The sequence below is a fragment of the Phyllostomus discolor genome, chromosome 7 (assembly GCF_004126475.2).
Source record: "Phyllostomus discolor isolate MPI-MPIP mPhyDis1 chromosome 7, mPhyDis1.pri.v3, whole genome shotgun sequence".
Taxonomy (NCBI): Eukaryota; Metazoa; Chordata; class Mammalia; order Chiroptera; family Phyllostomidae; genus Phyllostomus; species Phyllostomus discolor.
Window position 1 is genome coordinate 46,323,499 of NC_040909.2, and position 25,243 is coordinate 46,348,741.

A 25,243-nucleotide genomic window follows, 5' to 3' on the forward strand; every position below is an offset into this window, starting at 1 on the left:
TGGCAGAACAGGGGGGAGAGCTTCCAACTCTCAGCAACTAGCAGCACGGGAGAGACACCGGTACCCCGCGGGGCAGACGCCACGTCGGTGACCCCACCCCCTTGCACCGCCCGGCCTCCAGAGCCGGCGCCTGCGCGTGCTCCCTCAAGCCGGGCTGGGCCTCACGGGACACGCGCACTCCACCGCTTGCTACTGGTGAATCCCAATGCCCTGCCGTGCTCTGATTGGTGGAGCCACTCTAGCAGCTTACAGCTCCTGAAACTCTCCGGCTGGCCTTGGGGCAGGTCGGCGATCGTTCGGCCAGCGCCGCCGCCGGGCTGGGCCCGGACAGGCAGGACGTCTCGGTTCCACCCGGGAGCCTCAGTACTGTAGCTGAGGCAGCTCCCGTCGTTCCTGGTTCTGCCTGACTCCTCTCCACGACCTCGGTCCGGCATGTTTTCCAGGGCCCAGGTGAGGCGGATTCTGCAGCGGGTGCCCGGAAAGCAGCGATTCGGCGTCTACAGGTTTCTGCCCTTCTTTTTTGTCCTGGGAGGAACGATGGAGTGGATCATGATTAAAGTGCGCGTGGGCCAGGAGACCTTCTGTAAGTAGGGATGCAGCAGCCCCGTTTCATTGCAGGAAGGCAGGAGGCGGCATAGGACCTATTTTCCTGGCAGATACTCCTTCCTAGTTGCAGACCGCTTATTCCACTAGAGCGCTGAACTGCTTTCAACCTGGTCAGCAGGGCAAGTGCGGTTCCGTTCACTGGGCGGGCCCTCGAGACCCTCCCGGGCTCTCCTGTAAGCGGAGCAGCAAAGGCACTTTGGTGTCCAACCTTGAGACCTTGCCTACACGTTGAGGGGAAGGCAAGTGACTTCACTCAGGACAGCCTCCTATCAAGCTTGGGGACATTGGGCCTAAGGAACAGACTTGCTCATAGCACCGTAGAAGGGGTGGGATCCTGAGGATTCAGGGAAACTCCTATTAACTGGCCAGTCCCCTGTTGGGACTCTTCAGTCCAAACCCTTGGAGGGAGCTGGTCTGCCCGACTTAGCTAATTACCACAGTCTTTACAGGCAGAGTCATTGGCACCAGGGCCCAGCACTGTGAACAGAATCCCTGACATTGCTTTGCTGAGCACTAGCTGTGGACAGGCTAGTTTGTCTTCTGGGAAGACTTCCCCAACCCCTAAACCCTTTCTACCTTTGTTCCCCCAGAAACACTATCACTTGTGAATTACCAACCCTCATTTAAAAAGTTACCTTAGTGCTCTCTATAGATATTTATTCCTTCTGTTCATCCAGTCATCACCTTTTTAAAATTTATTTTAGAGAGAGAGGAAGGTAGGGAGAAAAACATCAGTGTGTGAGAGAAACATTGATCATGAGATATACATCGATCAGTTGTCTCTCATGAGCCCCAACTGGGGACTTGGCCAGCAATCCAGGCAGGTGTCCTGACGGAATGGAATCAGTGACCTTTGGTTTGTAGTCTGGCTCTCAATCCACTGAGCCACACCAGCCACGGTCATCCATTTATTAATTTTTAATGAGCACTGATGAGAGGATATAATGAACAAGGCAGAAGGTCCTCCACTCCAGAACTCTTAACAGGAGAGACAGACAGATCATGAAGACAGTTACTATTGAGTGTGGTCATTGCTCTAAGGAGAAAGTGGGGGGAACATGGGAATCTTGGGTGAGGCACTTCAATTGGACTAGATGGTACAGGGAAGGCTTCCAGGAGTGAGCATGTCAGGTAGGCCCTGAAGATTGTGTGGGTGTCAGTCAGATGAGAGGAATGTTTGTGAAGTTGAAAATGCCTCATACCAGTGGTAAGAGCAGATATGGGGGCCTAGGTGTGAAAGTATGCTGTTTGAGGGACTGAAACAGGTGAGCATAGTGAGGGATGAAGTGGCTAGAAAGGTGCCTGGGCAGGTCCAAAAAGAGACTGGAGAACCGAGGATGTATCCCAAAGGACTGAAGGTTTTTAAGCGGCAGTGGATTAATACATGTAGAGAATGGCTGTTGTGGAGAAGAGACCGGCAGGAACACTTAGGCTGTGTGTTTACCTGGGTTTGAGATGGTGGCCTGGTCTTTGGTGGGGACCAAAGGGATGCCAAGAAATGATGGACTTGAGAAGACACCTAAGAGGTGGTCCTGACAGGGCTTGGTGATGGAGTGGACTCAGGAGACAAGGAGTGGGGGCTTCTGGTAGGATAGCTGGGGCAGGGGGAATGCGGGTAGGACAATCCCGGGCTCCATTTGGATGTGCTGGCGGTTTGGAAGTGGAGACGGTTATACGGATCTGAAGCTGAGGAGGCAGATTTGGGCCATAGATTTGGGTTTGTGGGTCATTCACAAGCAGGCCGTGATGAAAGAGTCAAACCTCAACATTTTAAGAGTGATTTAAGAGGCAAGCAGGGGAACCAAGTAGGATTTATCTCAGAAGACAGGCATTTCAGAAAGCTGACTATGCAAATGGGAGGTAAGTCCCCTCTCCGGCACCCGGAGAGACTTGAAGATAGGCAAATCTGATCAGGAAAGAGAAGGTGGAGGGAGGCTGGACATACCTTGGCCCTGGGAGGGTGGGAGAGAATGGGATCAGAGCATGGCATCCGTAATAGCCCTTGGAAGTTAGCTGGCAGAGTTCTTTCCTGATGGTTTTTCTCTGGGAGAAAGAATTCATGGCCGTTTGGGGGTGGCTGAAAAAGGGTCAGGGACCAGGCTGAGGAAACAGGATTGTCAGGCATTACAGTGGACTCAGTCAGACGCATCATTGGCCCCACAGTGCAAAGCAAAAACAGTGAGGCATGGAGAAGGAAGTTAGGTTATTCTGTAGTTGGGGTTTTGAAGGTGTGTCAAGAAGCTGACGTTGATCGGAGGGGGAATTTCAGCTGGTTGGGCAGGAAGAGAGGAGAAGAAAGGGCTTGCTTAGGGGGTCCTCAAGGTCCAACAGCCTGGGGAAGAAGTTGGTAAAAGTCCAAGGACAGAAGGGCTAGAAAGGTAGTGGAGGTTGTGTGGAGGAGGCAGGGAGGTGAAGGATGCTAGTGCTCTATCCCTGGGACAGTGGCACAGGACAGGGTCGAGGAGCCTGAGCTAGATGCTCTTTTCAGTGATTGAAAGGGAGTGATGGAGAGCAGGTGCCAGTGCAGAGATGGTGGCAAATAGCATAAGCCCAAAAGGAGGAGAGTGGCAAATCAGTAGTCTGGAAAAGCAGCAGCAGACAACAAAGAAACTGCCCTTAGCTCCCCACCCTGAGTTCCTGGGTGTGGGACAGGGAGCAGCAGAGAGCCACAGATCAGGAAGTGCCTTTGAGGGGCCAGGTTTCAGGTAGGAAGGATGATTTCAGTGAGAATAGAAAATATCCCCCAACAGAAATTGGGGGATAAGGAAGTGAGAGAAGTCTTAAAATTTTAAAATATTGCCAGAAGATGTGCTAGGACATGATCCTATCTTTGAAGACTCTTACCTGCTATTGAAGTCCAGAACTCCATTAACAGCCTCATTTAACTCATGTTTTAAACTGTTTATTTTGGCATTGAATTAAACATGAACATTGAGATTCAAATAGAGTGACTGACCTAGACTATTGGTTAAATTGCTCAAATCTGAGTATTTTGAATTCCTCAATTTCTTAAAACTCTAAGTAAAATTTTTGTTTAATACAGATGACGTCTACCGCAGAAAAGCATCAGAAAGACAGTATCAGAGAAGGCTGGAAGATGCATCAGAGACTGAATGTCAACAGTCAATAAAGTGAATATGAAATTTTACTAGTTTCAATTTCTTTAAAAATGTACATTCATTAAAACATACATTCATTTTCTTGTCAGAGGGAGCATTTTGTGAAGTGTATGATCAACCACTGTGCTGTGTGCCTGAAACTAATACAAAATAACACTGAATGTATACTGATTTAAAAAAACAACAAAACACATTGCTAACATTCCAGTGAGTTCCTCCTTTCCTATGCACTTATTATGGGTGGTACTTAGCTGTCTATAAGGTTTGCACTGGAGAAGCTGAACCTGCATGGAAAACTACATCCCATGTCTTCTACTTAAGTGACATCTCTGTCAGTTGTCTATCTGAACTACAGCAATTTGTCCTCTACATTCTAGGAGAGAAATAAACTTGAAACAGCGAAAGTTCTGAGCACTTTAATCAGTCAGGGATTTGCATTCTGTAGTTGCCAGGAAATGGCATTTCTGTACATGTGGCAAGGAGAAGGATCAGGAGTTGTGTCCTATACAAAGACAATCTGAGTCAGGTTAATTTGATTCTGACTACCTTCAATAAAAGGTGAAATATTAGCCATAGAGAGGCAGCTTTACATTTATAATTCCAACAGTTATTAGTTTTCATTTGTTTTTGATCATCTATTAAGCTTGACAACTAAAAAATAAATTCAACAACTTGTGATTTACTGAAATTCATTTTGGTGTATAGAAAGTTTAGAAAATGGACAGTCTTTCATAAAAGATGCTGTATCATTTTAATGGTTGAATACAACAATCAGATCTTACAAAAAGAAAAATATAATTATGTAATAGCCAACACCCTACCTAGAATAACTAGTAAAGTACATATTTGGTTAATAATGATCTTCAGGTCCTGGCCGGGTAATTCAGTTGGTTAGAGCATTGTCCTGATATGCCAAGGTTGTGGGTACTATCCCAGGTCAGGGCACATACAAGAATCAACCACTGAATGCATAAATAAGCGGAACAACGAATAAATGTTTCTCTCTCCAATCAAATATATATTTTTAGTTAATTTATTTTTAGACCGGGGGAGGGAGGGAGAGAAGCATCAATGTATGGTTGCTTCTCAAGTGCCCCCTACTGGGGACCTGGCCTGCAACCCAGGCATGTGCCCCAATTGGGAATTGAACCAGCAGCCCCTTGGTTTGCAGGCCGGCACTCAATCCACTGAGCCACACCAGCCAGGACTCAATAAGTATCTTTAAAAAATGATCTTCAATAACGATTATTATTTTGTGATAATATAAAACATATTGGAATAGTTTGTTTTCTGATTCTACTAATGGTACTTTTTTTCTAATAAGCCAAGATACTTTTTAAACAGCTCTATTGAGGTACAATTCCTGTACCACAAAATTCAGTCATTGTAAATGTTTCAATTCAAACTCAAATCTAGTTTTAGGAAACTACTCTCATCTCAGAAAGTTCCTTTGCCCATTTGTAATCAGTGACTGCCCTGATTGCTTGGTTCTTTCCCATGCGTGTTACTAGCTCTCCAGCAGCAAGCTATGTGGGAGACTTATGTTGCCTTTCTATGGTTTTCTCATTTTTAGGTTCTCAGTTAAATCTGACTGATTCACTGGTTGTCCAAACTAGGACTGCAACGTAGTTAGTAAAGTTGCAGGTTTTTCTAGTTCATTTCCCTCCACCTTGGCCACTTTTAGTAGGTAAAGTCACAGACTTTCTCCTTCCCCCAAACTGATGCTACTTCCTCTCCAGGAGTAAAGCTGCAGTTTTTTTGAGACCAACCCATACTAGTAAAGCCACTCACTGCTTTTGCTACTGAGCTGGGTGGGTGAACTGAATGGAAGCAGCCCCAGGCAAAAAGGCCATGGACTGTCCTCTGTTCTTAACCAAGTTTGAGCAGTTTTTAAAGAATAAAACCTCAATTTGTAAAATACAAATAAAAATGTACTTTTCAGATCTTTTGTTCTTATACAGAACTGCCGTAACAAAGAAATTTTGTAGTTTTCCTATCTCTACTTTGCATTCTTATTTCCCAGGTCACTGTGGAACAGCATGTGTGGGAAAATTATTTCCTTCTAAAAATATCTACCCATTGAATCTAGTCCATGAAGTATTTTCTGAACAATTCTAGGATCAATCAGGATGCTTTGAAGTGCAGCCTGAATTGTTTGTGATTTTTTTACTTTTTGCAGAATTCAGATTTAATCATGGATATAAAAGTAAGATCTAAGTAGAGATCTTACTTTGTTGGAGACAAAACCATTGTAACCAGGATATAATTATGCAGGTGACATTTCTGTCAGCAGCCACTTTGCAAACATTTTGCTAGGGTGATGGGAATTCCTGACTGACCACATTAGTCACAGTTACAAGCTCTTAAAAACAGTTATAAGCCCTTCCCTTGACTGGCTCCATGAACATACAAGGGTTAGGCCTCCTTGGGGTGGGGGGTGGCAACAGGCTTCACACCCCTCTCTGATAAAGACATTGTTTCAAACAGCTGCTAAATAATATAAAGACACTGCTCCTTGCCTAGAAACTGAAACTTCACTGTGTAAAGCAACTGTAGAACAGCATGACTTAAGCTAAATCAGACTTAAAATCAGACCAAATCTGACTTAAGCTAAATCAGAGGCTCAGGTGTACTGGCAGAGATTTTCCAATTTGACCCAGGATAAGTTTGAGCCAGCTGGTAGAAAAAGCAAAGGCAACTTCCTATGCTTTGATAACCAATCCTACATTTCTTCAAGCAAGAAAATAGCTACATATTAAAGAACAGTAGTTTCAACATAGTTTCTACTTCTCATGAATAAGAAACAAATGATCTTGAGACAGGCCAGTAAGCCAGGACAAATGGAACAGGAAAGCAGGAAGATAGCTGAACAAGATGGCCAAGCAATTTATAGGCAGATACAGGTCAACTCCAGGACCAAAAAAGCAGCAAAAGCAGGTGGGCAATGCCAGGACCAGCTGCGATGACTAATGACCTGCCCTGAAGTGACCAATCATTGGAGACCATGACCCTGAAACAGCACACCTGAAGACTGATGAATATCCTGCTGAAATCGCCCCAAGACCTCCCTTAAAGAGAGGTCTCTCCTGCCTACAAGAGAAATACATGACTGAAGACAAAGGACCCAGCACCAGCTCTTACTCTGGGGAGCAACCCATGCCATTCCATTCTCCCTCTCCTTCCCCCGCAGGCATGTATCTCCTAAATTCTAAGTGTCCTCAGGAGATGAGACTGGCAACCAGGGGAGCAATGAGCAGCAGCAGCACATACCAGGCTAATCCCTTAATCACATCTCCAAGGCCTCCTTTTCGGACCTCCCAGTGAGTTAAGGCAGCCCTGCCTAGGCTCTCCTGTTGCTTCCATGCTAAGCTCTCCCTTGTTTCACTCTTCCCAGCTGTAAGAAACGTACCCTGATAGTCACCTGAACTCATGAAATCTTCCTACACAACAAGAACCCACACACTACTGGCTGACCCTAGGCAGACCCACTCAGGGTCAGGCCCCCTATCCAGTAAAAATTTGTCACAAACACATCTAAATTTTGCAGGGAGTCCCCCTCCCCTAATTTAAGCTAGTCCATTTATGTTAGAACCAATTCAGTATAAATAAAGAACCACTGATTACTCTATCTCACTAAAGCACTACCTACAGCAAGCTCAGAGGCACAGCCCAGAGCTGGACTGAGCGTGAAGACCAATGATAACCAATAGCACCAGGGAAAGGAAGGTGGTTTTTGTGTGCACTTGCCATCACCTCAAGAGTTGCTGGGGAACCCCAAAACTCACAGGCATTTTACTGATTACATTGCTGCGTAAGAAATTAAAATTGTGCTATGATTCTCTCAATTATATGGCCTTATTCCATGTGTCCACCTCCCCAGTTTTAGAAGTTGAATAATGATACCATACAGAATATTTATTTATACATCTTTTACAAAGAATAGTTGTAAATGTTAATAAAACCAGCAGCTAACTTCTTTGTTTGCTGTGGGTTTCTTACCTGGCTCACCTTTTGGACTCCATCCTAGAGAATCACTAGCCTGAAATTTGTGTTAACCTTCCCTGAGTTTTCTTCCTAGTATGTATTAGTGTGCTGATTTATTGAAGAACAAACCTTTGAAGACGACAGGGCAATTTCTGACTTCAAGGCAAGGAGACTAGCAAAGCAATTACTGTTATTAAGTTGAAGACACTTTCGGAGCACATTAGATTGGATGCTGTAAGAACTAATCTTTGTTAACTAAGTTGCAAGCTTTTTAGTTTGCCACAAAACAAAACTTATTAACCCTTCTAAGGAATATGACTACTCTATCAGACACTGGAACTATTTAAGTTAGGAAGTTTAATAATTTAAAGGTCCTCACTCTTAGTATATATACGGATTATAGAACTGCAGTGTCAAGGCAAAAAATTTAATAACAAAATTTAAAACCCTCCAAATACTCACTCTAGAATGACAAAAGCCTAATTAGCATTGACTGCTAGAAATCTACCTTTACTGTAGTGTTGGGGAAAGAATGTGGGCTTTGAAGCTTCACTTTATAATCTGAACTGATAAAGTACCTCAATGAGGCACATAGTAATTCTGTTCATCTATCTAGCAGTCCTATTTGGAAGTTTTGTCTAAATCTTTGATGTTGGAACTTAATCACATTAATCTTTTTGTAATTTTTTTCCCCACACTGAGTAACCTCTTTAAAGAAATAAAAAACAACACTTGGAACACTGTTTCCAATGTGATTTCTCTTAGTTGAACATTATCTGTTTTTAATCTTCATATGTGTGAAATTTCTTGCCATTTTTATGTGCAATCCAATGAACACATCTATTTTGGGGACAGAAACAGTCTGTTTGGTTCTGAACTTCCCTTCAGCTGACCTAGCACAGGCCGAAGAACAGAGTAATACTTAGCAGTAGGTATTTGTCTGCTCATAGTGTTTAGCTGGAATGTTTATACATCAGTGATCATTCAAAATATACTCATGAGCCTAGATGGTAGTACAGCCCTAAACTCTTAGAAGAACAGAACCACAGGGATTTGCAAAGTGATGTTAGAGGAAAACAGTTGGTTGATTTTACCAACACTTTGTATTAAAAGTGTGGTCATGTTTTAAGAGCTTATAAACATGTTAAAGATATATGTGGGCCACTTGGCCTTTTCTGGCCAGACAGCTGACTATTTGAAACTGGTTACACTGTTTTATGCCTAGGACATGCTTTTATTACCTTCTGCCATCAGTAACTCTTCAATTTTAACTTAAACCTGCATTTCTGCCCATGCTGAGGACATCTTAGGAATCCTTTGACTGCCAGCCTGAGAGGTTTGGTGTGGAGCACGTCAGGTTGCAGTGTGACTACATTCAGCTTCTGTGTTAATGCAGCCTGAGCCTTGAAGCAGTGTCTGGACCAATGACTTCTCCACTGGAGCTCTCTTCCCCTAAGTGAGCAGCCATACCACTGTCGGCATACAATCAAAGCTTGTAGGAATTAAACTGGCTTGAAACTAATATCTGACACAAGCTTTAACAGAACAACCAAACCTGGTTAATCCAAATCACTTTGCAAACTCCATTTTTATTTGGATTAAAAAGCTTTTCATGAACAAACATATGATACATACATGTTATAAGACTAGTTACCACTTAAAACTCTTTTGATACAGAAATTAGAATAAACCAAGTTTTAATCAGGTCTGAAAATGTTCCAGCTCCAAAATCAACACCACCAATTTGGAGATTTTACACAACAAATTATCCCTTCTCAATTTTTCCTCATAGGAAGAGAAGGGTGGTTTCAAAAACAAAACAATTCAAGGCCTTTTAAATCAGTTGTCTGACATACTATTTTAAACCTGTAGGTTTTTCCCCAACATAAACAATTCCTTTCCACATGAACGTACAGTTTTGAAAATATTTAGGCCATTATGCTTTCTAAGCCATATCACTACAATTCCTAAACTCATGAAAAAAAGAATAGTTAACTTGTACTTTCTTAAATCAGGACTTTTTTTGTTTGTTTTTTCTTTTTTGGAAGATGGCTGACCTCAAATCTTATATCCTAAATACTAATCGATATTCTCCAAGTTAATATACAGAAAGACATGATTCTAAAATAAATAGTTTTTTTTTTTTAAAAGAAAAACTTAATTAGGGCCTGCCTAGTGGCCCTCTGGCCCAGCTCTGCACTGCCTTAGGGAAGCTCCTGGCTGGCTCTACGGTTTCTACAGCACCTCTAGACACTGGGAAGGAGCCCGGAGGAGGAGTGCTCTGGCTTCTAATGCCCCATGTAGCCCACAGTGAAGTTTTTAGAGGCTTCCCAAGAAGTCTCATCCAGACCTTATAAAGGGAAATCAAATGGGTGCATGAAATAAATAAATAACTTAACCAAAATTAAATTTCAGGTTCTTTGGTGTATTTCAAAGGATGTCTAGAAATAAAATAATCTGATTGTATTATACAGTTCATGATGATTCAATGGCCCAAATAACCAGGAACTGAAGATTTCTTTATCTGATTCAGTTTAACAATAAGGTACTGACATACTACTGCAATACATTTTTAAAAATTCAGAATTATTTAAAATACTTGATGCAAACTGAGATCCAGTGGTTGACTATAGGCAACTTTCAGTTACAAGGGCCTTCTATCTAGATACAAGAGACTGTTTCCCATTCTACACTTCTTCCCCCATGATTTAGAAACAATGGTAATTAAATATTCAGGTACTGATTCATACCAGGCTAGAAGAAAAATGGTATTCTCTGAGAGTCACTCTTTCAACTTATAAACACTAAGTAGTGGAAGATCCACAATGATAACCACCTTGTTACAATCAATAAACTGGGCTTCCAAAATGCCTAGAAAATACTGTTCCATCAAACCTGTCTGAGCATCATACACTGCCTCCAAATGTTTTATTTTAGGGTCACATAAGAAAGACTGGGTTATCCAACCCAATTGTTTGGGATCTGTAATGGTCTTTTTCATGAGCATTTTCTTAGATTATGATTCCTTTCTCTTAAAATTCAAAACCATAAGCTGAATTTTAAATATTTTAGAAAGTCTTAAATTTCTGGTTGAAAATTACAATGATGAAACTTAGAAGAAGAAAAAGACAGCCACATCTGATGAGGAAACAAAGAATACCAAAACACTTGCGAATGCAGGCGATCTACCCCTTTACAATTATGCTTCTGATGCAGATCCTATGTGGTTATGCACTCCCTTCCCTATGTTAGTTAGGTGTTATGTTTAAAAATAAATCACCTCCATGGACACCTCAATACTTTCTTTAACATGAACTTCAATGTTTTTCAATGGAAGAGATTTAAAATTTTAAATCATCTAACATGTGTATTATTATCAATAGATCAAAAGTACCCTTAAAACTTACCTGCCAATACTAAATATAATTCAGGGTTGTGCACATTTCTATAAAAATAACTGACACCATAGATAATCTAACTCAGCACAAGAAAAAGTGCTCTCTCCCTCCAAGGGTCCGGGAGATGCACCAGCTGCAGAAGGATGTACAGCACTGACTTCAGACTTCTGCAGCGAGCCTCTGAGTTAACAGAGCAAACGTGCATGACTGCCAAACACAAAAAACCTAAATAACAACCTTTCATTTCACTTTTTGCCAAAGTGGCTTACGATATTCAGGCACATGAAACAGACACAAGTACACTCCCCTCTCTAAGATGTAAACTAGGACCAACTTCACATTTCATTGTCAACTTAAACTAATCTGTAAACTCGTGTGTGTGTGTGTGTGTGTGTGTGTGTATTTTTATCACTGTTTGTTCTTTTATAAAAACAAAAAAAACAAAACAAAAACCCCAATCCAAGACAAAACCTTTGATGGTTTCAGTTCCACGGCAACAAGTAAAAAGATAAAACTGCAAGTGTACATATACAACCAATTATGAAACTGGTTTTAAACAAAGGAAACATATGCAAAAAATCTTTGTGTATTTGATAAAGTCAACTTAATATAACAAAAACAAATTGAAATAGCTTATTAAAAGTGTCCTTATATAAAAATGGCCTTGTGATGTACAGTAAAATGCAATAAAAATTATCCTTTGTTCCTCCCCCGACCCCTAGTAACTAAAATGGCTACTCTTCCACAAAACTCTTTATGCTTCTATAAAAGAAATATAATAGATGTGATTAAAGGTTTTCTAGATTGTATGCTTGGCGAATGTTGAGAGTGTCTCGGAGCATCAAATCCCGAAGGCGCCAGAGGGCATCTGCCATGGTGGTGTGCGCCCCTTTACTTTTCAGCCAGTGACAGGGTAGGCGGCTCTCTTGTTCTTTTGATAAATGGACATCACGTCTTCGAGCTGAAAATTAAAGTGCGGGCAAAGAAATATAAATAGAAATTTAACAAATTTCCCCTCAGTCCTAAGATCTGATAGATTTATTAGAACATAAAAACATTTATTATTATTTATTAAACATTATAAATTTTAACTGCAGAATATTTCCAAGCAAATCTCTTATATCATTTTATTAGACATTTTGGTTTTTAGAAAACTATTTCACTTAGGTATGAGACTAGTCAAGGATGTCTTGTTTTATGCTGTTTTTGAAATTATCTAATTTATAATAATGACTTCAAAAAAGAGCCACATAATATAATGTAATTCTCTAGAAAGGGGACACAAGAGCTTAATAGCTAAAGGATTAGGTCATTAATATTTTGTTGCAGGCACTCCTGATATTTAATGATTATTTCCATGTTAACAAAAATTCCTAAAAAGGTAAAGGGGGAAACATAAGTACTACTCTTAAAAGAAATCAAATTAGGTTTAGAAATAAAAAATCAATAGAAACTTAGCAAGTTATTTTAGTTTGTACTGAAAATATATTGTCTGTTGAACTAAATCAATAACTTGATAGGTTAATAGGAACATATTTTCTAATACTGTTAATTAAAATTGAGGTGAATTTATTAAATACATACATCTATGTATTTAATTTAACAAATACATCTATGCTAATGAACATACGCCTAAAAAATAATTGAAAATATTCAGAATATACTTAAAAAGATGACGGTGATGTTTATAAAGACTAAGCTTTGAAATTCATCAAAAAAATCTTTTTTTAATTTAAAGGCATGAAGAAATTTTAAAAAAAGACTTTATTTATTTTTTAGAGAAGGGGAAGGAGAGAGAAAGAGAGGGAGAGAAACATTAATGTGTGGTTGCCTCTCAAGTGCCCCTTACCGGGGACCTGGCCTGCAACTCAGGCATGTGCCCTGACTGGGAATTGATCTGGTGATCCTTTGATTCACAGGCTGACACTCAACCACTGAACCACACCAGCAAGGGCTGAAGAAATTTAAAAATATATATATATAAATAAATAAATAAATTCACTCATTCATTCATTGATAGGAGGGAGGGAGAATGAGAGGGAGAGAAACATCAAGGTGAGAGAAACACTGATCAGTTGCCTCTCATACACATCCAGACCTTGGACTGAACCAGCAACCCAGGCCTGTGCCCTGACTGGGAATTGAACTGGTGACCTTTTGCTTTGAGGGACAATGCCCAACTAAGCTACAGCGGTCAGGGCAGCAAATATACATTTCAAAGTGTGATGTTAATATACAAAGAAGCTCCAAACCCTTCTATTAAATATACCATTTATTTTAACTTGTATAAGAAAAATGGATATTTGCCCTCTGCTATAATATGCCAATGGCTGCATGATGACCTCAACAAAGCATAGATTTTGTAAAGGCTTATTGAGAAAGATTCTCCTTACCTGCCAGAGTCTGGTCCCACTTGCTAATGCTGTTGGACTCAGCACTGAGTCCTTCAATGTATTTCAGGTAGGCCTCTGAGTGCAGAAGCCGTTGGGTCTTGGGTGGAGGAGCCACAAACATAGGCGTTGTTGGCTGCTGTATGACAGAGGGGCTGGTTGGATGTGGGCCAGGGTACGGAGGTGGTGCCTGCTGCCCTGGAGGCCCCAAAACTCCTACCTGAAAGAGCATAGACCACATAGTGAGGGGAAAAAATACTTGGCACGTGTTTTGAGAAACAGGATAATGTCCAGTCCTAGAAAATCCAACTGGGAAACTCACCTGCTGTCCATATGGACTTGCGCCTGGTGCTGGAGTCCCTACCATAGGGGTCACCCCTTGATTCATCACACCTGTAATTTAGAATGCAATGTCTCAATTAGAGGCTCTGGTTGACATGACTGAAAAACTACTGTCTGATAAGAATGATGCCATTTATAAGGCAAGCCTACGGACCTCTGCCTTTGAGTCTTTGTGGAAAGGAACTCTACATACTCCAAAAAGGATGTAGCATTCAAACAGAAAATTCCTATTCTTTTGTTTTCTGGGTAATTTATAATGCTAGTACAACTTGTTAGATGTGTATTAATTATTCAGGGCTTAGAAATTATTTGAACCCTGCAAAAATTCTATTATCTCCCTAGGTAAGCTATAGTCAGAATATACCTATATTTTTCAAGGTATTTTTGTTCTGACAACACATTTTGCTGTAACTGAAGCCTGTGTTTAACTTCAGCAGAAATAGCATTTAATCAGGCTCAGCAGTATGCAGTGTGCTAGGATAGTTAAGGACACAGGGGAGAGGTTGTGCAAGTGCACAGTTACATAAGCTTTGTGGAGGCTGGAGGCACATCCTTACTGTCTCCTGTCCCCTCACAGGCCAGCAGCACCTCTGGTTCTGACTGGAGTCACTAATGCTGACTGACAGAGGCCCCTCCATCTGACAGAGCAGCACTTTGAAAAGGGAACATCTGGAAACAGAGCAGTCTCATTGCCATCACTTCAAATACAAAATGACAAGGGGAAAGAAAAAGATTTTTATGATCCTACTATATTTATGTATCTGATGGTAATTTTGTAAACTTCTCTTGGTGACGCCTCATAAACAATTTCTGTCTCACTGGTACTAGCTGAGAATAGGCCAAGTGTCCTAAATTTAGTCTAGGGTTATTTTAATCACCTCAGGACCATCCATTTACTATTCTCAAAACAAAGAAAGATGCAAGAAATCCAGTTTGTTAAAAACAAACAAACAAACAAACAAACTACAACCATTCCTTGTGAGTTGTTGTTTAAACTTTAAACAAATCCTGCTGGCTGCATAAAAGGATCAAGAGGAGCTAACTTGATTCTATAGTTCCTCTAGGTTCAAAATGTTAATGTTTTGCCAGGCAGGACCAACCCACTATTCTAAGGTTCAAAATTAATAAATGCTATTTCTAGGAAGTATTAGACATTTGTTAGAAAATACTAAGTAAACATAATCTTTCTGTTTACAAAGCAGGTTTTTTTTTTTTTATTCCAAGAACCCAGAAGGGTACCTGGATCACCATGATAGGATCCTAAAGATTATTTGTGAAAGAAAAGGTTGCGGGAGGTAAGCTGCTGCTCCAGCAACATATTATTAACTGTGTCCCCCCGACCCCCACTCACTCACCAGCCTTAGATTCTACAACACAGTGGGCCTCCCTGAGCTGTCTGTATCAATCTGTGTGTAGAGCAGCACAAACATATCAGCAATGCTCTCTGCTTCCTCTATTTACAAATGCCATGCTAGGGGGCAGCAGGTGAGAGAATGTGGACCACATCATCAGAGGAGTTCACTGAACTTTCTGCTCCTCAAAGCCTAACCAGAAATGTATATATAGACACTAAGAGGGGTTCTTCCCTATTTCCCTGACTATAATCAGGTGTGATGTTTCCTTCAAAAGCAATTTAAAATCTGAAGGGGGAAAGGCAAACAGTGGTGCCCCAAAACCCGCTAAAGATTATCAGCTCCCTAGTGAATACTGGCCTTAGATGTGGCTCCCACTGAATCCTACGTGCACGTAAAAGTCAGCTCCAACCTAGTCTGGCTGACTCAGTCAGACACCCTATGTATGCCAAAGTGAGAACAAGGCAAATTCTATTTGCCACACGGGCTCACCCATTTTATGACTGATTTCTGTTGCAACAGTAACTCACACAGGCCGCCATTTCCATGATGAAGCATACATTCCCACAAACATTCTCTCTGGATACATCTAGATCAAACACTTTTGTGGAGTTATGAACATTCTTCAGTAATTCTCACAGAGTGCAGCTGGAGGCTCTAGGCCAAGACACCACATTTGCTCACCCTGCACACTCTGAAGCACCATTTGGAACTCTGTATAACCCTATGATCAGTAAGTCCAATACTGGTGTAAGCAAATATAATGTTGCTATATTTTATCATCTGGGCTGGGTCTTTACCTGATATTTTGGATAATGGGCCAAATGCAATTCCAAGTTGTCTTAAGGTCACATTCCCTCCAGCTAGATTATAGCTAAGGGTCAGTTTTTTTGAGTATGATGGCAGTTAATATGGGAACTTGTAGTTTTCCTTTCATAATCATCTCTCAAGTTGCTAATTAATTATAAAGTAACACTGTAGCTATTTCTGGATTCCATTTATGTTTCTATATGAAATAACTTTTGAGCTTCTGTACAGACAGAAGTTTCTACAGTTAGTAGGGTGGGCTATATTGCTCTTTAAAATGTTATGTTATGCTTCTTAGGGGACTCAGATATAGAAAACAAATTCAGTGCAAATTTGTTTGCTCCCTCCTTTTTGTTCCTAGAAGGACTGACTGAAGGATTTCTAAACAGTTCTACATTAGTGGCTCTGAAATCCTCTTAGAAGTGCTGTTTGAGAAGCAGAAGATAGAGTAGGGGTGCTATACAGAGGGCCCTATTAGGTGAGAATTGAATTAGAGGAAGCACTGCACTCAGGAGCAGAAAGTGCTTTTATATGTGAGTGGGAAACTCCATTCACTGATAAAAAGGGCGTGACTTTCTAGGGGGTGTCTGACTTTTCTAGCACAAGTCAAATTGTGATTTTTTAAGAGTATGCCTCCTGCCTCTTGGTCTCCTAACTCTGGTCTCTGCCATGTGTCCTGTGCTGCTGCTAGGCAGCTGGGTGCCCAAGGGCACAGATGCCGAGCAACCTGTTCTACACAAAGGACAGGCCCTGTTGCTGCCATCCCTGGGCTTCTCAGTGAGGGAAGACCTGTCCACAATGGGCAGCAGGTGCCTCCTAGAACAAGTGGCTGAGGGAGGAAAAAGAGAACACAAAGATGAGATTAATGAGTGAATGAGGATGAAGTTCTTACCCGGTGGTGGGATGCCCGGGAGGCCAGGTACACCTGGCGGAAGATGGTGGGGTGGAGGCCCCCCAGGGTGAAGTGGCTGCATGCTGCCCATGCTAACAAGGCCATCAACTGGGCCCTGCAAAGGTGGAAGGCCTGGCGGATAGCCACCCATCATGCCTTGAAGGACACAACAAATTTCAGACATGCATCATTAACATGCAACATGAGCTAAGTAATAACAAACCTCCCACATGCATTACTAATGAATAAAGCACCCTTAGTATTGCATGATATAACAGAATTAGTGCAATTATTTTGTTGCAATAATGAACAAAATAAAAAGTTACAAATATGGAACCCAATATTTCTAGATGAATTAGTACTTAGTATATTATTATTTGTAGTTATTTGCTCTGGGATAAATATAAATACACTGCATGTTTTCAGTTAAAAATAAATAGTTCCAGTAACAGTCTTCCCAAGGTCATAATTATTGCAAGCTTTTCAGAGTGACCAGTTCTGCGACTGCAATTCTAATCAAACAGTAACAGCCCCATCATTCCACTCTGCCCACACTCATATGCCTATCATGCGAACACATGAGGGAAAACTGGAATGGAGGGAAATGAGGTGCACAGCCCGGATCACAAAGCATGGTTCTCCAGCTTGGGGGAGGACAGCAAGAATTTTTCAAGACTTTTACATCCACTCCTCCTCCCTTCTAGCCCCCACCACTGCTGGTAAGAATGGATCATGCTCGAGCTTGAGTTGGCGAACCACTAAGAGGCATCACAATGTATGATGTTTCATCTTTAGATCTGAAAACAAGTTAAAATACAGATAAAAACCTAAACCCTCCCAAGCAAACCTAAGCCCAGGTCACTCGTAGCCTGTGCACAGACCTTAGGGAAGAACGGCTGGAGAATCAGGCTCTGGTAACATGAGAAAATGCCAATTGGCACCACTGTCTCCACGCTCACAAATGTCCTCACATAAACCTTCATTTACCAGGGAGCATTTAAAATGAGGTACAGAACTTCTGTGAACAGAGGCTTTTATTACTTTATTTTCAAAGTGCATCTCCACATGACAAAATATTTTCTGCCTGCTAGTTAAGAGTTTGAAGAAACAAACATTTTTGGCAAGAGAAGTGAAAAGAAGAAAATAATTTCAAAATGTCAAAGACTCACCTATCAAAAGACCTTTGAAGCCACAGGACTTTTTTTTAAGCAAGAAAAACAACTTGACTTTTCTAGGATTTGAAATGATCACAATGAACAAAACATAAGATCTCCCCCCAAAATGCAATCACCTTTGGTCACTACTTCTTGCACAAAGGGAGGGTTGAGGGACTGGTGCCAAACCTCATTTTTATAAAATATTCTTTGTAGAGGGACTCGGGGAAATAGTGAAAAATTCCAGATTCTAAGAATTTTACTCTTTGCCTTTCCCTAAAGATTTATTTGAAAGGTATATATATATTTATAAAAGTTCAGTCTCTTAAAGCTATACAATTATTGATAATTCTGAGGTTGATTCAGCTTCATTAGTCACATCTAAGCTGACTGAAAAACTTCCAATTATGCAAACCAATAAAACAAATTTTAAAGAGTAATACCTCTACACATGAAATAGGCTTATGAGTTTCATTAAAAAACAAACAAGCAAATGAGACTTCATAGAGTAAAACCTACTTTTGAACAGACACCATCACTTTAAACATGAGAAGATCCAATGTTGCCAAACTGCCTTTAACCACGCCACCAGATACAGCTTTCAGGGATAAGTATGTGGGAATTTAAGAATGTTAGGAGACTTTGCTTTCAATTACAAAAGCCCATCTGAACGCACCCTTCACGGGCTGTGTTTTAGGAAATTATTAAGAACCGAAAGACATGACATTTGTCTTCATTAAACTGTACTTTGTCATTTATTATCCCAGTCACATGTGTTCAAATGAGCTTCAATGCTTGTAAGCAAAGCTGGTCTCAGACAGTAACAAGGCTAAGACTTAGTCCCTATGTAACCCATGAAAAAATCACCCTGTTAGCTACCAAGTTCCCACTGTAGACTGGTTACTACAGAGAATGCTTGCCCTTCACTCCCATGGCCCAGAAGTCTGGGCAGCACACAATAATGGAACAGGGGCTTTCTAAAAGGGAGTCCCCTCCTTCTCACCCATCAGAGCTCTATGATGTTATTTCCCAACAGGGAGCTAAAATGCTGCAGCTGCTGTTTTTTTTTCCTTTTTTATGTTTTTAGCTGTTTGAATTAATTTTGTTAATGTGTCCCTGGGCTTTTTAGTCAAGGGCACAGTGCTATAATATCACACATCAAATAGAACAAAGCAGGATGTCAACAAGGGAATTCTAACTTTCAAATTCCCCATGTGCAAGGCCTGATTTCTAAAAACCTTTGGATGGAACACTATCAACCAAAATGGGCCATGGAATATAGCAGGCGATTATGAGATTGGTTAGATCAACATCAGTTACACTGAAAGTACTGAAAAGCCATGATTCAGATGTGCTTTGGTGAGTGCAACTGCTAAGTTCAGCGACAGTGAGTGCGTTTGAGAACTTGCCATCATGAAAAGTAGGAGCGACAATTCAAAAGTTATTCTATGCTACTCTTCCTCAAAAAGCAAATACAAAAAAAAGCAAAAACAAAAACAGCATCCCAACGAGCCTGCCTTGAACAACACAGTGTTAGACTACCTGCAAAAAGGTCAGACTGCTTTTGCTTAAGAAGGGGGCTTGTATAGACCTCACCAGGCTTAGAGAAATCACAAAGGAGGGACCCGAGAAGTGGTCTGCAGGCTTCACATTGGAGACATGTCAGGCAATGATATCCAATTTGAGAAGAGCCAAATTTAGTATGGCTACCAGAACCAGAGACAACATACACAAGCAAACCACATTCATCATTTTCTTTCTTTTTTAAAAATATGTGACTGGGATACTAACAGAAAATGCAGTTTAATGTAATTAAATAGAAAAGCATTACAGAGTGGGCACAATGAATTGAACAAGGACTTGTATTCAACTTAGCAGTCATGCATACTTGTGACCAAGAAAGGATTTGAAATTCATTGTCAAAAATCCTTTTAAATGGTCAGTCTTTTAAGTATGGCTGCAGCAGAACAAGGCAAACTGAATACTGGAATGAGACGGGAAAATCAACATCAGCTAAAACTAGGTTTTGTGTTTTCTCTTGGAAGTCTCTCCAGAAGAGAATTCAGGGTCTCCTTATATTTTCTGATGTAATGCTCTATCAAGAGCAGTCTGGGGTTGAGAACAGCACTAGACCATGCCCACAGCTAAGGAAGAGCTGTTCCCTACCAATTCCCAGGACTGGGCCCAATGCCCATTTCTGGAGCAGAGGGGACGCATTGCCCATAGGGGAAAGGCAATGTGAGGACAACATGGATGACTTCAAACTCTGAATCTGTCATAGAAAAGCCTACAGACTGTGGCCTACTCCTCACTGGAGAAAAAAAAAATGAAGGAATTTCTTAAAGTGGAAAAAAATGGTCTTAGCTCCTGTTTTTACCTGCAACAGGTGTCAACTGCTGATTGAGCATCCCCATTGGTGTTGGTGGTGGCACCACCCCCATGAGAGCCCCCACAGGGGTGCCTGCTCGGGGAGAAGCACTCGGCTGCTGTTGCTGTGCTGCTCGCTCTCTCTCCTGCTGCTCAGCAACTTTAGCTGCCCGCTCTGTAAAGGCATTTCAGATTTTCAATTCTGTTTTTAACCCAGGAATTCAAAATACCATCCATTGCATTCAACAGGACTAGTAAAAACACAGGCAACAGTTCTGTCTCAATGGAAGGAACAGTAGATGACTAGTCTCAACACAGGAGGAGTCGGGCCGATTTCACTTGGTAAACTAGAGTCCAGCTTTCCTATCCCATCTTGAGAACTGGTCTGCAAAGATTTCAAGAATGTTAAGACTGCAACACACATTCAGAAAGCACAGGTTTTATTTAAACACGTCACCAGCGTAACCAATGTGGTTAATCTCACAAGGCACCCTGAAGATGAGAAGCGCTACCGTTATTCTAGTATTAAAAGCATTGCAAATTATTTATAATTTTAACGTGAAGCAATTCCATGGCCCATTATAATTTTTGGCACAATTGCTACTATATTTTCCTGATTCTTTGTACCCAATTAAACTAAGCTATGAGGACTCTTGTTATTAGTATCATGGGTTTTAGCAGCTGAAGAAAATTAACTCTGTAAGGGAAAAGCAGCTCACCGCCTCCTCCACAAGACTTCAGGGACATTAAATGCTAATTTCTACATTCTAATGAAGCAAAGAGGTCATGTTTAATAAACCCCAAAGGAAAAAAATGCATGGTGCTCCAGGCTACAGTCATTGAAAGAAGGGAATTATATATACACATATGAAGTAATGGACAAGGTACTGACAGAACCAGGTTTCCTGAACCTGAGCAGTTCAATACTGACCATAAATCACCCTGAATCAGTGAAAGTTCCAGAATTCACTATTATTTCATTTGAAATACAAGAGGGGTATTTGCTTGTGCCAGTTCTGGGCTGTGGAACACATTTTGCTATACCCCTCACTCCTCAGAGCTACTCTGCCTACATCTCCATAGCCAGTAGCCCCAACAATCACATCCCCAGTCTTTTTTGGTAGCTGGCAGGTTGGACCCTTACTAGAGAACTCTAAAAATATGCATTCCCCAAACTCCCACAATACAGGGTTTATTTTGCTTCACTGTTCATAACTAAGAAATTCTTCCCACTCTTCATCTGGGCAAACTGAGGCTGGGAGACAGGCAGTGACTTGTCTGAGGATACAGAGAGAACCAGCAACCTGTCCTAGTATCACACTCCAACTGCCACACATTGACCCTCCAACAAGGAATTCCAAAGGCCTATCACTGGCTGATCTAAGGAGGGGAAAATAGCTCGAGGTCACATGGCTTTAAAGAGAATCAAGAAGTAACAGCTCCAGTCCTCCTTTATGTAAGAATGTTCAAGGCAAACAAGTCAAATCTTTGGCTGCAACATGGCTGCCTGCAAAGACTTGCCATCACTCACTAACACTGTCCCAGTTTACAGAGCCTCTGTATGATGAAGATGAGGGACAAAAGCCATTTAAACAACCTGTTTATTTCCTTGACATAGCAGTGATCTAGACCACTCCCCACCCACATTAAATTCTAGTATTTTCATTACACAAATGACACAGCAAAATGGGAGAGGAAAAAAAGGAGTTGAAAATAGAAAAATTCAGGCCTGTGGATGGACTACTGGACTGGCTATTGTTACCTCTTTCCTGGGGAGTTCACTTGGGCTGTCTTGGAAAAGAAGCTTATTAAATGAAATTAGCCAAACTTCAAACTTTGGGTTTAGAATTCAATGGGTCAAAACAAAAGTTCAGATTTTGTGTCTCAGACACTACTGAATCGTATTAACTCACTCTCACTTGGTTCTCCCTGAATTTCAGCCTCCCCTTTGAATTTGGGAGAATTTCCCAGAGGCCATCATTTCTCCCTCTCTTCAGCCCTGCTCCAGCATTTCTACTTTTACATTACCTCCAGACACTTTTTTCTCTCTTTTTCACACTTTAAGTAACCAGTCATGTAGTATTAGTTTCATTTATTGGACCAGGCTTTATACCCACCCACATGAGTTTCATTTCCAGCACTCCTCCAACTGAGAGATATATTTGGTTTTGACATTCACTAAGGTCAGAAATACCCAAGCTCTCCCAAGTTCTAGGTTCTTATGAAACTGACTAGGGTTTCTCAAAGTATGTTCTGCAAAATATTAGTTCTTTAGGATATTAACAGGTATTAACATGAATACTTGGTCATGTTTTAGGAAATGCCAGGTAAAAAAAACAGGTTCTTTATTGTAGGTCTTAAAGACTTGAATATAAAAATATGCACTGTAAGTTTCTGAGAGAAAGAATGTTTGAAGTGCTTCTCAAACTAATTTTGCTACAAGTGCTTTTTGGTTGAGCATCTTTTAGGATTAGAGTTCTGCAGAAAATCCTTGGGGAAGCTCATCAGATAACTGTATAATAATTAATTATAATAATTGAAAAGTGGAATTTTTTTGAAAACATTTTTTTTTGAAAATCCATAAACTTTAATAAAGGAGGCAGCCTTAACAATTAACTTATATTTGATGGGAAATGATGAATTTGGAATCAGCCAAGAAGAGTAATGGCTGGCCATTGTGGTCCATCACTGAAGGATGGCTCTGACCTGGCAAAATAAAACATTACATACAATTCCAAATGGGAAGAAAAACCCAGCTCCAAGGGCAATAGTCCTGACTAATCTAATGTTTACTGCTTAGTTTTTACTAAAGCCATGACTGACAGCAAAAAACAAATAAACAAACACACAAAAAGAACTCTCTCTCCAGTATTTGTCCCTAATGGCTAAGAATCACCAAATCCTTGAATGAGATCGCTCATAGACCAAAATGACTTAATTACAGAGTAAGAGCAAAATGAAGGCAGTCGAGCATTATAAAAGAGACCCCAAGTGCCTTAACAGTAGCTGTAAGTGCAGATACAGCAAAGACCAGGACTGGCCTAGGAAACCAAGTGCTTCAGCTAAGCTTCAGCCTGAAGTTTAAACATATGGCTTATCAAGAGCCACAATAGATGACCACTGGTTTTAAAAGCCCACGTTCAGATGAATTTTAACCAAAATTATATTTAACATCCAAGTACAATCATTCTCCAGCTCAACACGTGTAGCTTACACAACTCAATGAGAGAAGAGAATCATGCAATTTTTAATAGCAAAATATTTGTTTGAGAGATATTTTCGGGGGGCAGGGGGGGATGACGGGGGGACCCACACCAGGACCAGAGGCTAAGTCAGGAGCAGCGCTTGCTCAGTCAGGACAAGGCTGGTATTTAAACTTCTGGATGGGAGGCACTTGAGACAGTCTCCAACAAAAGTTCATGTGCAAGTGGTAAGAATAAGAGTAAAACCTGTCTGTGCACGTGCATTCCTAAAAACATCCCATTGCTTAGAAAGCTGAGATGGTTGTGTCTAGTCTATTTACCTTCATATTCTGCTTTCTTGGCTGTCTCAAGGTTTCTCCATTCTGTCCCCACCAGTCGGCTGAGCTCCCCAAAAGAGTAGTCTGGGTGCTGGGCCTTAATCACAGCTCTCATCTCACTGCTGAACAGGATGTAGCCACTCATGTTGATTTTCCTTTTGGAGCCTTCCTTCTTTGCACTGCCTTTAGCAGACTTTGGGGTGGACTGTAAGACAGAAAGCTCTTAGAGTGCATCAGAACATAGTATTTGGTTAACTGCTCAAAGTTTCTGGGAGCCAGGAACATTTGATTTGATAGTTACTGTTTTATAGACATGTTCAGTTTACAGGTGGTCATTTTCTTGGTTAAAATAAACCTCTTCCTTGCTTCTTACCATATAAAAAAATAAATGGAAGTTCACTGAATTCCATGACTGCAATCTGAATGGTGACCTCACAATTAAGTCTTCAAAAAATTCTGAATGAGAAAAAAATACCAACAGGGATGACCTCAACCAAAAATAAGATTCTAAAGAAGAGACTAAAAAGATAGAGGAAACAAAACTAGAGTAACAGGATAATACTGTTCCTCATGGCTTTTCTTCAATACAAGGCAAGGAGAGCATTCTAACTAAACTTGCCAATAAGAACAGCAATCTATGAAAATTTTAAAAACATATTAAATCTTAAATTTCCTTCCCGTAGAATTCTAGGTCGAAACTCACACATGTAGTAGTGGGACATCTCCTTACTTTGGTTTAAGACTGCTGCAAACCAAAGCCAGGAATAAGACAAGTAACAGAAATTTGTCACCTTCACCTGTGGGGGTGTGTAGGGCATGAGATCCAGCTCACTGGCCAAAGGAGTCTGAAGTTGAGGTAGAGAAGGAGGCTCAATGACTTCACTATCCTCTTCTCCCATCTCTTCAATATCATCATCTCCACCTTCTAGCTCAGCAAATTTAGCTTCTAGTAATTGGATCTTCTTTTCCAACAAAGGTGAGGGCTCCTTCTGAGGAACAATTGGTTTTCTAAAAGAAGCGACATAAAAAAAAAAGTCACCTGATACTACTCCAGGACTGGTCAGAAAACAGTGTTCTTCTCTAATGTCAGAAATGACTGCTTGCAATCTGCAATGTACACTCTAAGCCAGCAAGGAAAAGAACTTAACTGTGTACTTATAAAGTCACACCTTTTTACAGATGCTTGTCTTTAAAGGATTCTGCTGAATACCCACAAAAAGTTGGGATCTAATTGCCTGTACAGTGTAAAGAATTTCCATAATCTGTGGAACTGCGTAATCTCTTAACAGACTAACAACCAGAACCAAAGATT

The 25,243-nt window shown here is 40.9% G+C and overlaps 2 protein-coding genes across 3 annotated transcripts in view; one reads left to right on the forward strand and one right to left on the reverse strand.

The window, feature by feature from the left end:
- Positions 1-292: 292 nt before the first annotated feature.
- SMIM4 (small integral membrane protein 4) lies at positions 293-7,425 on the forward strand. Of its 2 annotated transcripts, XM_028518297.2 has the most exons (3): positions 293-583; positions 3,650-3,737; positions 7,365-7,425. In XM_028518297.2, exons 1-3 carry the CDS (start codon positions 433-435, stop codon positions 7,423-7,425), a joined length of 300 nt encoding a protein of 99 aa, XP_028374098.1. In that variant the 5' UTR covers positions 293-432. The 2 variants fall into 2 exon arrangements, with proteins under 2 accessions (XP_028374098.1, XP_028374099.1); XM_028518298.2 differs by lacking the exon at positions 7,365-7,425 and having other exon boundaries at positions 3,650-3,754.
- A 1,853-nt stretch (positions 7,426-9,278) lies between these two features.
- PBRM1 (polybromo 1) overlaps positions 9,279-25,243 on the reverse strand; it is a 123,232-nt gene continuing 107,267 nt past the window's right edge. Inside the window, exons 26-32 of the mRNA XM_036030884.1 lie at positions 24,729-24,939; positions 23,935-24,136; positions 20,422-20,586; positions 16,891-17,046; positions 13,820-13,890; positions 13,501-13,717; positions 9,279-12,068 (exon numbers count right to left, since the gene is read on the reverse strand). Coding sequence (XP_035886777.1) covers positions 11,896-12,068; positions 13,501-13,717; positions 13,820-13,890; positions 16,891-17,046; positions 20,422-20,586; positions 23,935-24,136; positions 24,729-24,939 — 1,195 coding nt within the window. The 3' untranslated portion in view covers positions 9,279-11,895. The remainder of the gene's footprint in view (positions 12,069-13,500; positions 13,718-13,819; positions 13,891-16,890; positions 17,047-20,421; positions 20,587-23,934; positions 24,137-24,728; positions 24,940-25,243) is intronic.

What these genes read in the sequence shown, in the direction of transcription:
- SMIM4 (XM_028518297.2), top strand. Translation starts at nt 433, where the DNA reads ATGTTTTCCAGGGCCCAGGTGAGGCGGATTCTGCAGCGGGTGCCCGGA. An exon ending in CGTGGGCCAGGAGACCTTCT is followed by an intron (nt 584 to 3,649) that starts GTAAGTAGGGAT and finishes TGTTTAATACAG; the next exon opens with ATGACGTCTACCGCAGAAAA. An exon ending in GAATGTCAACAGTCAATAAA is followed by an intron (nt 3,738 to 7,364) that starts GTGAATATGAAA and finishes ATCTCACTAAAG; the next exon opens with CACTACCTACAGCAAGCTCA.